The 13,705-nt window shown below is 36.5% G+C and overlaps 10 protein-coding genes across 10 annotated transcripts; 4 read left to right on the top strand and 6 right to left on the bottom strand.

The window, feature by feature from the left end:
• Positions 1–136: 136 nt before the first annotated feature.
• Positions 137–803, bottom strand: BET4 (Rab geranylgeranyltransferase; the record flags this gene model as incomplete). Its single annotated transcript, XM_015614295.1, has 1 exon — positions 137–803. A coding segment is annotated over one exon (667 nt), but the record flags the coding sequence as incomplete, so codon positions are not given.
• A 472-nt stretch (positions 804–1,275) lies between these two features.
• On the top strand, positions 1,276–1,926 carry MAD2 (spindle checkpoint protein; the record flags this gene model as incomplete). The annotated part of the gene is made up of 1 exon (XM_015614294.1): positions 1,276–1,926. The coding sequence occupies one exon, from the start codon at positions 1,276–1,278 to the stop codon at positions 1,924–1,926; it is 651 nt and encodes a 216-aa protein (XP_015464885.1).
• Positions 1,927–1,964: 38 nt separating this feature from the next.
• Positions 1,965–3,188, bottom strand: AC631_05464 (uncharacterized protein; the record flags this gene model as incomplete). The annotated part of the gene is made up of 1 exon (XM_015614293.1): positions 1,965–3,188. The coding sequence occupies one exon, from the start codon at positions 3,186–3,188 to the stop codon at positions 1,965–1,967; it is 1,224 nt and encodes a 407-aa protein (XP_015464884.1).
• A 429-nt stretch (positions 3,189–3,617) lies between these two features.
• Positions 3,618–4,466, bottom strand: POR1 (porin; the record flags this gene model as incomplete). The annotated part of the gene is made up of 1 exon (XM_015614292.1): positions 3,618–4,466. One exon carries the CDS (start codon positions 4,464–4,466, stop codon positions 3,618–3,620), a length of 849 nt encoding a protein of 282 aa, XP_015464883.1.
• A 1,379-nt stretch (positions 4,467–5,845) lies between these two features.
• On the top strand, positions 5,846–6,349 carry AC631_05462 (uncharacterized protein; the record flags this gene model as incomplete). The annotated part of the gene is made up of 1 exon (XM_015614291.1): positions 5,846–6,349. The coding sequence occupies one exon, from the start codon at positions 5,846–5,848 to the stop codon at positions 6,347–6,349; it is 504 nt and encodes a 167-aa protein (XP_015464882.1).
• Positions 6,350–6,446: 97 nt separating this feature from the next.
• Positions 6,447–8,876, bottom strand: ERB1 (Erb1p; the record flags this gene model as incomplete). The annotated part of the gene is made up of 1 exon (XM_015614290.1): positions 6,447–8,876. The coding sequence occupies one exon, from the start codon at positions 8,874–8,876 to the stop codon at positions 6,447–6,449; it is 2,430 nt and encodes an 809-aa protein (XP_015464881.1).
• Positions 8,877–9,058: 182 nt separating this feature from the next.
• On the top strand, positions 9,059–9,907 carry AC631_05460 (U2 snRNP complex subunit; the record flags this gene model as incomplete). Its single annotated transcript, XM_015614289.1, has 1 exon — positions 9,059–9,907. The coding sequence occupies one exon, from the start codon at positions 9,059–9,061 to the stop codon at positions 9,905–9,907; it is 849 nt and encodes a 282-aa protein (XP_015464880.1).
• A 120-nt stretch (positions 9,908–10,027) lies between these two features.
• Positions 10,028–10,807, bottom strand: AC631_05459 (lysophosphatidic acid acyltransferase; the record flags this gene model as incomplete). Its single annotated transcript, XM_015614288.1, has 1 exon — positions 10,028–10,807. The coding sequence occupies one exon, from the start codon at positions 10,805–10,807 to the stop codon at positions 10,028–10,030; it is 780 nt and encodes a 259-aa protein (XP_015464879.1).
• A 433-nt stretch (positions 10,808–11,240) lies between these two features.
• Positions 11,241–11,636, bottom strand: HTA2 (histone H2A; the record flags this gene model as incomplete). The annotated part of the gene is made up of 1 exon (XM_015614287.1): positions 11,241–11,636. One exon carries the CDS (start codon positions 11,634–11,636, stop codon positions 11,241–11,243), a length of 396 nt encoding a protein of 131 aa, XP_015464878.1.
• Positions 11,637–12,238: 602 nt separating this feature from the next.
• AC631_05457 (uncharacterized protein) lies at positions 12,239–12,631 on the top strand (the record flags this gene model as incomplete). The annotated part of the gene is made up of 1 exon (XM_015614286.1): positions 12,239–12,631. The coding sequence occupies one exon, from the start codon at positions 12,239–12,241 to the stop codon at positions 12,629–12,631; it is 393 nt and encodes a 130-aa protein (XP_015464877.1).
• Between the last annotated feature and the right edge of the window lie 1,074 nt (positions 12,632–13,705).

Genomic DNA, 13,705 nt, shown 5'->3' with positions numbered 1-13,705 from the left:
TATCTCCCCTTTCTGAGAGGGTCAATTTCTATTAATTTATTAAGGAGGGTTTTTATGTCCTCGTCCAAAAGCGTATCTGTAGAAATGGAACTATCTGCTTCTTCTCTTTTAATTAAGCCCTTTATTAAAACAATACTTTTTAAGCACCAGCAGTTATCCAATCCGTTATCATCTTTTTCTAGTCCATTCAATTCTTCGATTAATTTTAACTGTTCTTGAAGAATATCTTTATAGGTTGTCCTTTCATTTGTAGAGCTTCGTAAATCATCCAAAAAAAATTTGTCTGTAATTAACCAATATAAATAGAGCCACACGGAAGTGTCCTCCGGATCCATGTACATACCAGTCTTGATCAATTCTAGATCATGGACCATAATACTATAAGGAGATTGAAACAAATGGCTAATATCTGAAAATTCATTTTTATCGTCTAACTCCTTAAGACCATGGTATATTTTAGGAACGAGTTTTGTACGATTATGCCAAGCTGAAAAATTGGATATATTCTTATTAATTTTTGCGGTAGTATATTCAAACTCTTTGATATCTATCCTTAAATGTGCCAATTTCTCTAAATGGTTTTGATTATCATACTCCCTCGCAACTTTTTTCTGTATGTTTTCTACCAAATACCTTCTGTATTGCCATCCATGAAAGTTTCGGCTGTCCATTTCAAGTAACTTCGAAACGATAGCCAATTCGACATCCCAATTTGCTTCATTTGTAGCTTGTAGCTGATTTAAGCACCATATTCTGTGATTCCATATCCAATAACATTTAGGAAATCGTTTCAATTGGGACATTACGATTTTAAGATCGTCTTCTAAAGCTTCCTTCTTCTCAAGAATATTCTTAGAGAAAAGCTCTAACAAAATTTCACGACGATAATTCCACACAGTGTAAAACTCTGGGTTCAACAATAATACATTTGTCGTTTTGTTCAAGGCATCCTCTGTATAGATCTTATTTTCTTTGTCTTGTAAAATATCAGTGATTGAATTTCGATAATATTCGATTTTCGTCTTATCCTTTTCGGCCTTAGCTTTCTTAGCCACCTCTGTTAACCTCTCTCTTTTAATACCGTGTTGCTTATTTAGTTAGCATATATTCAATTAATCATTGCTGTATTAATACGTACCATTTAATAAAATAGAATTATGATGCTATGAAGTCTTATCATATTTGGTGAGATTTCAAAATATATCAATTACGCGAAGATTGATCTGTTTATAAAAGAAACAACTTCCTATCAGCTGTCACTAAAAGCATATATCAATGACGTCTTCAAGCTCACAGCTAGCAAAGCTTGCACTCAAAGGATCACTGAAGATTGTTGCTGATTACTTTGAATTTGCGATTAATAGCATACTATTTCAAAGAGGTATTTATCCACCAGAAGATTTTCATACGATCAAGAAATATGGACTACCATTATTGGTATCTGCAGATGATGACGTTAAGGCATATATAGATAAAATAATGCTGCAGGTGAAGAAGTGGATATATGGAAGGAAGATTGGAAAATTAGTGGTGGTTATAATTTCCAAATCAACAGCAGAAGTAGTAGAAAGATGGGAGTTCAATATTGAAATATTACAGGATAATGACAACAATAATGAAGATAATAAACAAGAGATAGAAAAACCTAAAGAAGAGAGTCATAGGGAAATACAAATGATCATTAGACAGATTACGTCGCTGGTGTCATATTTGCCTCTTTTAGAGGTGGACGAATATACGTTTAACGTCCTAGTACATACAGACCCAAATTATGATACTGCTCATATACCAAATGAATGGTGTGATACGAATGGTAACGCAAAATTAATTGGAGGCAATTCAATTGAACAAGTCAAATTCAAATCATTTAGTACCAACATCCACGAAATAGGTACAAGTGTGAGTTATAAATTAGATGAAACTTAAATTAATTCTAAGCTATATAATCAATATATAATTGCATTTTAAAAAGATGGTGAATCAACATTCAGCGATGTATCGGTATTGTTATTTGCGTTAGAAGTGTTGTTTTTGTCACTTTCTAATGCGTCCAATTCCAAATTAAATCTTCTTCTCTTATTACCCAAAATGAACCTGGCAGAACCTTTAGCACCCACATTATAATCCCAGATTTTCAAATATTCATCTTGGCGCAAGGTGGTTGGATCAAGACAAGACTTTTCTGATAAAACCTTTAAATCGTTGAATCTCGATTTTAATTCCATAAACTTAAAAATCTGCTCTTTTCCAGTTTCTAAGTCAACTGTAGGCATGAAATTATTCAAAATTGAAAAATTCATCTGGTGAACGTAATAATCTAAAATATAGAGGATTCCCTCATTTACTAGTGTTTCAGGACATCTGAAGTCTTTATAGCAATCAATCCTTTCTAAGATTTCATTTAAATTATCTGGAGGAATGTCTGTTTCCAACTTATTGTATTTTGTATGTAAATCTTTTGGCTTTAAATTCAACGTTATTATAATTATTGCTAATGCAATACAATGCGGTGGGATCATTAAGCACAATGGAGTTGACATGATGTCAAAACTTATTAACCAACTGTGCATGGTAGTTTTATAATCTATGTCTAACTTTTTACAGAATTTGACTACTAGCTGGTCGATCGATTGAATAGTTGAACCATTCTTGAAATCAAATTTAATCACCTGTAGTAACTTAAACTCAATATTCATTATAGTTTTTCTCTGTACGTCAACGAAGGACGAATTCATCTGTATTTTATTTTCCTCGTCAATATCACGTAATTTGTTGCCGACTGATTGTATATCTTTCAATTTTTTGATACAATCTTCATTCTTTGAAGCAAGAAATAAACATGCCAATGTAACTGTATAAGGATCTTTTTCTAAGTCTTGATGAGATCCATCATTCAATTCTTCAAATTTATTGAAAAGGTAATATCTCTGATAATAATTCATGGTGGTTCCTAATACTCTTAAAGGAAATTTCAAAATCTTTATAATTTGGAACACATATTGATATATCTGATGCTTTCTTTGGTTATATGTTAATTTTTTCTGTTCGGGTATAGTAAATGCATGCAAGTATTTTAATTCTGAGCTTGTAAAATATGGTCTTGATACCTGAACTATAGTTGGAAAATTCTTAATTGTACTTGCTCCAGGAGTAGGAGTGTTAGTACTGGGTCTTTTCAAATCCGACATGGTTCGCTATTAAGTATTCGGTTATATTTATAGTTTATATGAACATGTTTTTTATATAGTGCTTAAATTATAAAATTGAAATCTTTTTTGATAGTTACCTGTATATAAGAAACAAGTACTATAGCTAAAGGTAATGGTTTTATCAATTGCAGAAGCTTCCAGATACTATATGTGATACTTAGGGTATACCAATGAGAAAGAGGAACCGGTAATGGGCTGGATATTCATATTGCTAGCTTTTGCATAAAATTTTCACTAATTAACAGAAAATATGTAAATTTGAATAACCATTTTGGCACTTGAAAATTGTAATACTACGAAACAAAGACATTTATCATAATCCATATATTTAGTAGGGATATTGAAAACAATATTTGGTACTATTTAAAGATAATAAAAAAATATTCTTATCCATACATTTTATATCACCTAAGCAGAGAATGATAAGGAGAAACCTAACTTATGGACTGGTTCAGCTAACTTTAAGGCATCGAAAGAAGCACCTAAGCCTAATCTAACACCTGGTCTTAATTCTTGGGAGTAAGCAAGAGCAGTTAAACCAGAGTCAGCAATCTTAGCCTTGACGAAGGCGGTTGAGTCCAACTTGTACTTGGTGGCAAATTCAACATTGACGTTGGAGGACTTGACAGAGTCCCAGGTAGCCTTAGCACCGGCTTCAACTAATGGAGAGACCTTGTGGTAGTAAGCAGCAGAGAAGATAGACAAGTTGTTGGTGGCAGTAGCAGCAACAGTGTACAATGGCTTAGCGTAACCAACACCTAAGGAGTATCTGTTAACCTTGGCAGAAGCAATGTCGTAACCTAATTCTGCACCGGCGGTGAAACCATCGTGGCCAACGGATAAGTCAGCTAAGGCAATTGGGCCCTTCAATAAATCGAAGAATAATCTGGCATTGACGGCGTTTTGTTGGTAGAAGAAGTTCAATTTGGCGTTTCTTGGACCGTTTGGAATCACAGAAGTGACCAATTCACCCTTTAAGCCCGGAGTCAATAATTCGGATAACTCGATCTTGGTGTCTAAAGAGTTGGCATTGTTCCATGCTTGAGTCAAAGTCAATCCTGATGGCTTATCAGCGTACTTAGCTTCAATGGATGCAGCAATAGAGTTATCCTTAGCAGTCTTACCCTTAACGGTGAAACCAACCCCATTTGGAGCAGTAGATTTAACATCAACTGCGGCTGTGGACAAGTGGAAGAAATCCTTGTTTAATAAATCGTTACTAGATTTTTGAATATCGGAGAATGCTGGTGGGGCCATTTTCTACTGTTTATTAATTGTTCAATTGTTAGTTATCACTAGACTTAGCTTTAAAATTACAATTTAGAAGAAGAAGAAAAAGAAAAAAAAACAAAAACAATCTAATTTTTGTTGGTTATAAACGCCGGCCTTAATTATTGGTTGGTGAGTGTCTCATCAAAAAGTGCACTATTAATTTTGGAATGTTAACAATTCATGGCCATTGGGTCACTCAATTTAAAGAGGGGGCCACACCTCTCACTCTACGAACCACACGGGACCATCCGTTTAGGATTGCAAACATAGTGTAGTCATCAACACCGTAGCATTGTACGAAACTAATATAGGAAGCATCCACGTTTAGTTTTAGCATTATGTCATTGGTTAGGCCGTGGGCATGTGATCTACACTATATAGGCAATATTGTAGATACCAACCCGGTGATGCCTGCGATGGGGTGGTCGTATAGAAGAGTTACGGGAGTCTTGGGTGACATATGGTGATGGAAATGAGTAGACGGGAGTATTGGGGCGGTGGAAAGACACTCCCGTAGACCTTATATTGATGCAGAGAAGTCAGTCATGGAGACACGATGGGGAAACCCCGGGTATACTGGTGTAAGGGTTTAAAGCTTATTGGTGTAGAGGTTTTTATACGGGCCGACAGTATGGGTAATACGATCCTCTAGTGTTGGGATTGTGACGCAGATAGAGACGGAAATGTGGATTTGATCGAACAGAAACAAGAAGGGCAGGTGTAGCTTATGTGGCTTCGAAACTAGAAAGAAGTGTTTAATGCCGCAAAGTTAGAAGCCGTTATGGATTGTTGAACTTCGCCGAAAGCCGGGCCCAGATGGGATGCAATCAACGTATAGGCGATAGCTAACATAATGCAACATCCAACAGCAATCATTTCCTCTATACACTTATTGTAGATGTACATGAAATTGGGGGATGATTGAATGGATGAAAACTTCATTAGATGCGTCCGGCGTTAGTGCGATTGACTGCGAAATCGCCTATGGCTAGTAATGGGGTCACCATTAGTGGAAATGTGGCTAGGGGACCATTAGACTATGTTTAAGGCTTCATATTCGATAAAAGGAGCTAATTGATCAATTTGGGTCAATTGGTGAAAACGAAAACGCGTTTGTATGGCTGCATGCATTGAAGGTCTGTAAGCTTGACGTTTACAATTCTTAGTTGTAACTAAACATGGGCCATGGTCTAACCGAACGATTCTTATGGGGTCCCATATATAAGCGTCTCCTAGGTCGAATAAAAACTGTGGTATCCTGGGTCAAGATGCTCCAGCGAACTGTACATAGAAAGACGCGATGAGTAAATATTGATGCAATATTTTTGATTCACGAGTTCAACTTGTTCTCCTTCATTAGAGTCATGACGAGTAGTAAGTTTAAATACACGTGGGGTATAGTTTATTGTCAAGAGACAGATCAGATCCTTCTACTCAACAGAGAAAAACACCCATGGATGGGCAGATGGAATGGAGTTGGAGGGAAGTTGGATCAAGAAGAAGACCAATTGACGTGTATTATCAGAGAAACTTGGGAAGAAACTGGTTTACATTTACCACAATATGAGCCTCGTGGTGTGATGACATGGAGTGAAAATGGAAAAGATCTTGGAGGAATGTATCTTTTTACAGCGGCTGTTACTAAGGAAGATGTTGAACGTTATCCTACGCCTAAGAAATTCTGCCACGAAGGAATATTAGATTGGAAGAATTTGGATTGGGTTATGCATCCAGATAACTCAGGTGTTGTAGACAATGTGAAGGTGATGCTAACAAATTTGTTCGAAGCTTCTGAGCGATCCTTATTTGTTACTAAATATTGGGATGGAAAACTAGCTGGGGTGGACTATATGCCTACCGGTCACTAATCCCAGAGATTCGATTAACGATGTACGACGGTGATGATAGGAAGTTCTATGTAATAAGCTTTATTAATATATGATGTACAATGCTAAAAGCGCTAAACTATGTAGTCCAAAGACGAGCAGTTCCGTCAGCACCAGCACTAAATAACCAGGCTTCTTTAGGGTGCCAAACTAAATCTAAGACACCAAGACTATTTATAATTTTGTGGCCAGTCAACTTCTTCAATGGAACCAATAATGGATTGGTCATTAAGTCATCGTAAACAGTACCGTGGAAAACATGAATCGATCCATCATCTGATGCTGATGCAAAAAGTGGTAAGTTAGCTTTATGGAATTTGATAGATCTTACTGCCTTATCGTGGTAACGCAATGTTTTGTAAGGAGTAGATGATAAATCTAAATCATGCCATAAAACTCTTTTATCGAAACTTGATGCTAACAAATTATCACCTCTTGGGTGGATATCGATATTAGACAACCATCTTGCACCAGGCATTAACTTTTTAACTAATACTTGTTGCGCTAAATCATAGATTCTAATGTAACGTTGAGATGCAACAAATAATTGTGGTTTAAATGGGTGGAATTTGGCATCCATAATAATACCTTTAGATTTCTTAAATGGCGATTGAGACAAATGTTTTGATAATTGATGGATCAATACTGATGAATGACCACTATCTGGTGATACAGTAACAAAGTAATCACCCTTTCTATGCCATGAAATCTTCTTCACTGTCTTACGACATTGGATTATAGCTGAAATACCTGCTTGTGACTGTTCTGCGTTAGGTGTAAACCATTTACAAACATCCTTCTTACCGCTGTTACTTTCAGATTTCTCTGCTTCTTCTTCATCCTCATCATCTGAGTTAACCTTAATGTTACTGTTCTTAGTCTTGGACTTGTTACCAAATGTGTCATAACCCCAACCAGATTCAATACGCAACCTACCGTTGTTTTCAATGTCGAATCCAAAAATTGGTGGCACAATAAGGTAAATATGTTCACCGGCGACGGCAGCTAAAATACCTGAATTACTGTCTGGATTCCATTCTAAACTTTCAATATTATCATCAGTATTATCGTCAGCAACAAGAACAGTTTTATATACCTGTCTACCAGTCAAGATTTCCCAAATACGTACTGACCCATCATCGGAACCAGTTGCCAACCATAATCCATCAGGACTAATAGACAAAGTACGTATCTTTTCTGTGTGACCTTGGAAAACAGTGGAACAACGAATAGGGAAAGGCCTCAAGTCCTTTGGAGATGGTAATTCAGGAATCAAGGAATCTGGATCAATGTTCAATTTATTATGACGAGTTCTTGGAGCTAAGTATAAGTCTAAACATCTTTCGAATCTCTCTCTTAATCCTTCTTGGTAACCTGGAACTTTTCTCAATGAGTTGTACTTTTGCGGAATAAAATTTTTGTCTCTGTCTTCAGGCTCTAATTCTAACCATTTTTTCTTTTCTTCCTCATTCATCAAATATTCTTCTGGTGGGTTATAAGATTCTTCATTGGTAGGAGGTGGTAATTTCGGAGCTCTCAAGTTCATTATATGATCATTTGTTTCTGATTCATTATCATTCCACAAATCAAAATTGTACTTTTCTTCTTCTTGTTGTTCTTTGACCTTATTAGGAGGAACAATTCTACCTTCTCTTATTGCTCTTACTATTTTCATGACTCTCTTGGCTTCATGTTTAGAAGGAACGAATCTTCTCTTAGGTTCTGGAACGGCTGTTAAAGGCATTACCTCAGTTTTTGATGTGAACCATTCGATAGTTGGTTCGTATGGGTTAATGTTTTCATCAGTACTTTCTTGGGCTTGAATCTTTCTAATCAACTCTAATTCATCATCTGTGATCTTTAATGATGAACCGGTATTTTGATCAAACAAACCAGTCCAGCCTTCAGGTAAGTCGATAGATTCCAATAATTGGTCCAAAGCAGAACCCTTAGCAGGCCTCATGATTCTCTTACCATTAATATCATAACCTATATGAGGCATTTCCTCGTACGCACTTAATGGAACATTACCAATAGTATTGAAGTTCTCGTTGTCACTGTCATCACTATCATAGATAGGGTTGATCTCTGGTTTTATAATTCTTGGACGTCCGTCTGAAAATTTTGTATGCACTTCATCCGCTTCGTCTTCAGTGGCATTAGAATAAGATCTGATTTGAGTGCCAGATAATTTATCAGTGATAGAGGCAGTCTCATCTCGTGGCTCGTCTGAAAATTCTTCAGAATCAACATCGCTCACATCTTCCTCTTCGCCTAATAACTCATTGAATTCTTCATCCGAGTCTCCATCTGATCCTTCCTCTTCTTCGTCGGCATCCTCAGATTCGGATTCTTCATCCTCACTAGCTGCATCATCTAATATTCCTTCAACTTGTAGTTCCTCATCTGATGAGCTTTCTTCCACAGCTTCCACTTCCTGCTTTCTCTTTCTCAGTTGCTTCTCAACAACCGTCTTTGGTGATCCAGTAGCCTTACTGTTACGAGCCATCCTTATAAATCGAATTGTTGTTTCTTATCCTAAAGAAATTCAAATAGGTCTTCATAAAAGGCCATATTTTTTTTTCAGTACTCATCTCAAAAAGAGCACGTGATTTTATGGATGTTCCGTTTATCTCTCTACAAACATGGTACAATTGATGAACTATTACTATACTACAGCCATACGTATTCATGAATGCTATACAGAAAATCAATAAGATCAACCAGAAGGAGCTAGAAAACAATGTCAGCGACTCTGCTTCTTGGCATGCTGATTACAAGGATACATCATACATATATATTGGTTTCTTACCATTCGATTTAAATGAAATGGATATTGTTAAAATATTTTCCCAGTACGGTATACCAACACATATAAACTTAATCAAAGATAAAGAAACTGGTAAGTCTCGTGGATTTTGTTATTTGAAGTATGAGGATTATAGATCGTGCGTGTTAGCTATAGACAACTTCAATGGTATACAATTGCGAGATAAAAAGATTAAAGTTGACCATGTCTACTATTATTTGAAAGATGGACAAGATGAGCATGATTTCATTATTGATTACACTAAGGCTGAGCGAGAATTAAAGGAAATTGAAGATGACTCAAAGAATAAGGAAACCAGGCTAATTGAAGGTAAACATGCGCCAGAAGATCCTATGGCAGAATATGTGAAGAGCAAAGAGGACGGTGAGTTTGTTGATCCAATGGCAAGCTATCTCAAAAATAAAGGAGATGATGATGATGAATTTATAGATCCAATGGCGGCGTATATTGAAAGCAATGAGGGTAAGCGTAGAAGCGACAGCCATAGACGTAGGCACAGACATAGAAGAGAAAGAAGCAGAGATAGGAGTTCGAGGGACAAGAGCCCGTCGAGGCGAAGACATAGAGACAAGAGCTCATCCAGTAGAAATCATAAAGATAAGAGCCCATCAAGCCGAACCAATAGAGAAAAAAGTTCAACAAGTCATCGAAATAGAGACAGGAGCCTGGTAGATGACAGGGAAATACAAAAGACTCAAAATAATCAATAGCCTTGCTATATTTATTATAAATCAATACACAAAGAGCAGAATGTGGGTCATTTTCTTTTAATATTATACTTTATTAATGAGGTAATTATATATAATAAATTGATAATTTATGCATAGTCCTTATTGTTTCTTGACTTTATGATCTATATAATAGTTGTAAAAGCTAATTTTTTGACCAATATTCAAATCCTGACCTATCAAATTTAATTGGCCTACTTCAAAGCAATGTTTCAGTAACCTAAAATCAAAATTATCTTTTAATTCAGAAGGTGCATGCTTGAAAATCTTAGCTCTAATAGAGCTGTTTTTATTCAAATTCGTCAATAACTTAGCAAAGTATCTCCATTTTGAAACAATTGGCAATGGAGTGGTTAAATAACCTGGTTGAATCTTTAAAATTACAGTTTTGAAATTGAACGTCGTCTTTGGGATGGCCGCGAGGTTATCCATAAATGGCAATATGGACTTATTATTAGATGGAGTACCCTCAATAAAACAGTACACTAGCTTGTCCTTCAAGGTGGAGTAATTGCCGATTTTGATGGTGCTGGTTGGAACACCAATATTAGTAGATAACGTATATCTAATAAGTCCCCAAATACTATATTGATATAAATCACCATCTTTGTTAGGAATTAAAACCGCGATCTTATTCCAATTGGCGTTCGATAATGCTGCCAAGATTAAGCCATCAATTGGAGACTGATAATTAACCACAACAAAATCACCAACAGTGGGTCTACTAGCATTTATTTCTCCAGTTCTTGATTTTTTGACCCCATCAACAGTCAAATCGTACTGCTTGAATCCAAATAGAACAAGTATTATAAAACGCCCAATAGCTGGGAAAGGGAACAACAAGTATAACGCTAATGAAAGGACGAAAATAGGTATTTTCATTAAAAAGACGATCACCTTGGGTACAATCATAAACAGCACCGCTGGCTCGGGAATAGGCATGAAGGGCGATATTCCCGTGCCTTTGTCTCTCCAGTTCGAAAATTTCTCCATTCCGTGTCGACTTTTATGATAGAACTGAAATTAATACCCACTACTGATTGCACTTTTCATGTTGACATCAAATGTCGCGACATCAAATACGAAAAATGTCGTGATGATAAATGTCACTCAAAACTTGAGTGATGCTCTATCCCTGTCTATGACCTTTTAAGACCACCACTATATACCAATTTTTCGCCATCGTCTTCGTCAATTGCGCCCTTTATTCTACGTCTCTTTAGAAATACATCCATACATTTACCTCATTAACTAAATAAGTAAAACTAATATACACGGATAAAGATCCTTTACCCCCTGAAGTGAACAATCAAGCTTATAATTCTTGAGAAGCATTACCTGCCTTGGCCTTCTTAGCTGGTAACAAGGATTGGTGAATGTTTGGTAAGACACCACCTTGAGCAATGGTAACGTGTCCTAATAACTTGTTCAATTCTTCATCATTTCTGATGGCTAATTGCAAGTGTCTTGGGATAATTCTCGACTTCTTGTTATCTCTAGCAGCGTTACCGGCCAATTCCAAGATTTCAGCAGCTAAATATTCCAAAACAGAAGTTAAGTAAACTGGAGCACCAGAACCAACTCTTTGTGCGTAGTTACCCTTTCTTAATAATCTATGGACTCTACCGACTGGGAAAGTCAAACCAGCCTTAGCTGATCTAGAAGTTGATGCTTTTTCCGAAGAACCGGCTTTACCTTTACCACCTGACATTGCTATTAATTTGTATTACTTTATATTATAAATACTTTATAACCAAAAATAAAATAATTCTTTATCAACTTGATGTGAATTGCCAACATTTATATACTAATGCTCACTAGAACCCGCACTCCTTACTATATACACACTGGTGTTTGTTTTTGTTATTACCGTTCGCCGCCATCGTCGTCGAATCGTCCGCCGCTCTTCGCGTAGTGACATATTCCCAAATATACGCATGCATGATTTGCGTTACGCCTATGTCAAGTATATACTCATAATTACACCGCGCGTCCCGTAAACACCAGCACTGCGCGCGCCACCGCGCCAATACAATAATATATGGTAATTTGCCATAGTATGCCATAGTCTACGATAATATACCATAATATACCCTGAAGACTCGCGGGAGAATCGCGGGAGACGTACACAAACAAACACTGGCGATAATCTCAGGGTTACCCTACCGGATAATATAGTCTCCCCTACAATCATTCATTCGCACTATCAATGAGGGCAAAATGTATATAAATAAGCGTAAATCAGCAATTGAGTAAAAAATAGGAAATTTAGAGGTATCAATTGAATATCACAATTATAATTGAATAGATACAATGGCACCAAAAGCTGAAAAGAAACCTGCTTCCAAGGCACCAGCCGAAAAGAAACCAGCAGCTAAGAAGACTGCTTCCGCTTCTAGCACCAAGAAGAGATCAAAGACCAGAAAGGAAACTTACTCCTCTTACATCTACAAGGTCTTGAAACAAACACATCCAGACACTGGTATTTCTCAAAAGGCCATGTCTATTATGAACTCTTTTGTTAACGATATTTTTGAAAGAATCGCTGGTGAAGCTTCCAAGTTAGCTGCTTACAACAAGAAGTCCACTATTTCTGCCAGAGAAATCCAAACTGCTGTTAGATTAATCTTGCCAGGTGAATTAGCTAAGCATGCTGTTTCGGAAGGTACCAGAGCTGTTACCAAATATTCTTCTGCTGCTAATTAAATGAGGTTGGGTTAGCCTGTTTAGGTGTGTATATTAGTTTACTTTAATGAATATGAAATAATATATTATTGAGTTTGTACATGAGATGTAGTTACAGTTATTGGAGGATTATTGGAAGCCAATGTGGCGCAATGTATATTTGTTTACAAGTATTTTTGTATATGAAGGATTTTGCAATAAATTACAAGAGATAAATATATTTTATGAGATTAAATATATGTACCTATATTGTATAATGCATCATGAAACTATATAGAAACTATATATGCAATAGGCTCAGATCATTTCACACGTTCAGAAGTATCATCCTGGGTATCATAATGCAACACAAGGAGCCAGCAGCATACAAGGTTAAAGAGGTGGTGGATCCAATACGTGTGACGGATACCATACACAAGACAGTAGAAAACATAGTACGCCAAAATGGCCTGAGTAACCTTGTATTTATTCTGGGACATTTTAGGCAATGTCCTGCTGCTGCTGTACCGCTCCATAAGCAATATTACTGGCAATATCGCTAAAAAGTTGTGATGCGACGAAAAAGGAGTGGTCCAATTGATTGTCATGTTGTGAACAAACACAACTAAGATGGGAACATTTATAGGTAACACCCAAAGCATCAATATAAATAGTGACAAGTGATAATTTAAGATGCTCTTGTTGGTTTTATCATCAATGAGAATCTTGATCACCTGGATCATTTGTATGATGCAGCTAATTACGTATGCAAATTGATAAGGCATGTATATAGGGATCACCAAGAGAACAAATATCACACCAATAATTCGACGATTCACCCATAATTTACCTGATTTCAGCTGTTGCTTCTCCGTCTGCGACGTCTTCAATCGATTTAATAAGATCCGGCTAATTGATGCAATCACATTACCAGCTACCAATAGTGAATAAAATGTTAATAAGACAATGCCAAGACTCATGATAAAGAAAACTGGCCCTATGAACCATAAACTCTTCTCCTCCAATCCCAAGAAAAAGGAATTCAACTTGAATTCATCCGTCAAACTTAAGTTAATTTCATTCGAATCTTGTAGAACGACTGGGTCAATTACGTTT

The sequence above is a fragment of the Debaryomyces fabryi genome (genome assembly GCF_001447935.2).
Source record: "Debaryomyces fabryi strain CBS 789 chromosome Unknown contig00213, whole genome shotgun sequence".
Classification (NCBI taxonomy): Eukaryota; Fungi; Ascomycota; class Pichiomycetes; order Serinales; family Debaryomycetaceae; genus Debaryomyces; species Debaryomyces fabryi.
This window is presented reverse-complemented; position numbering and strand designations above follow the sequence as displayed.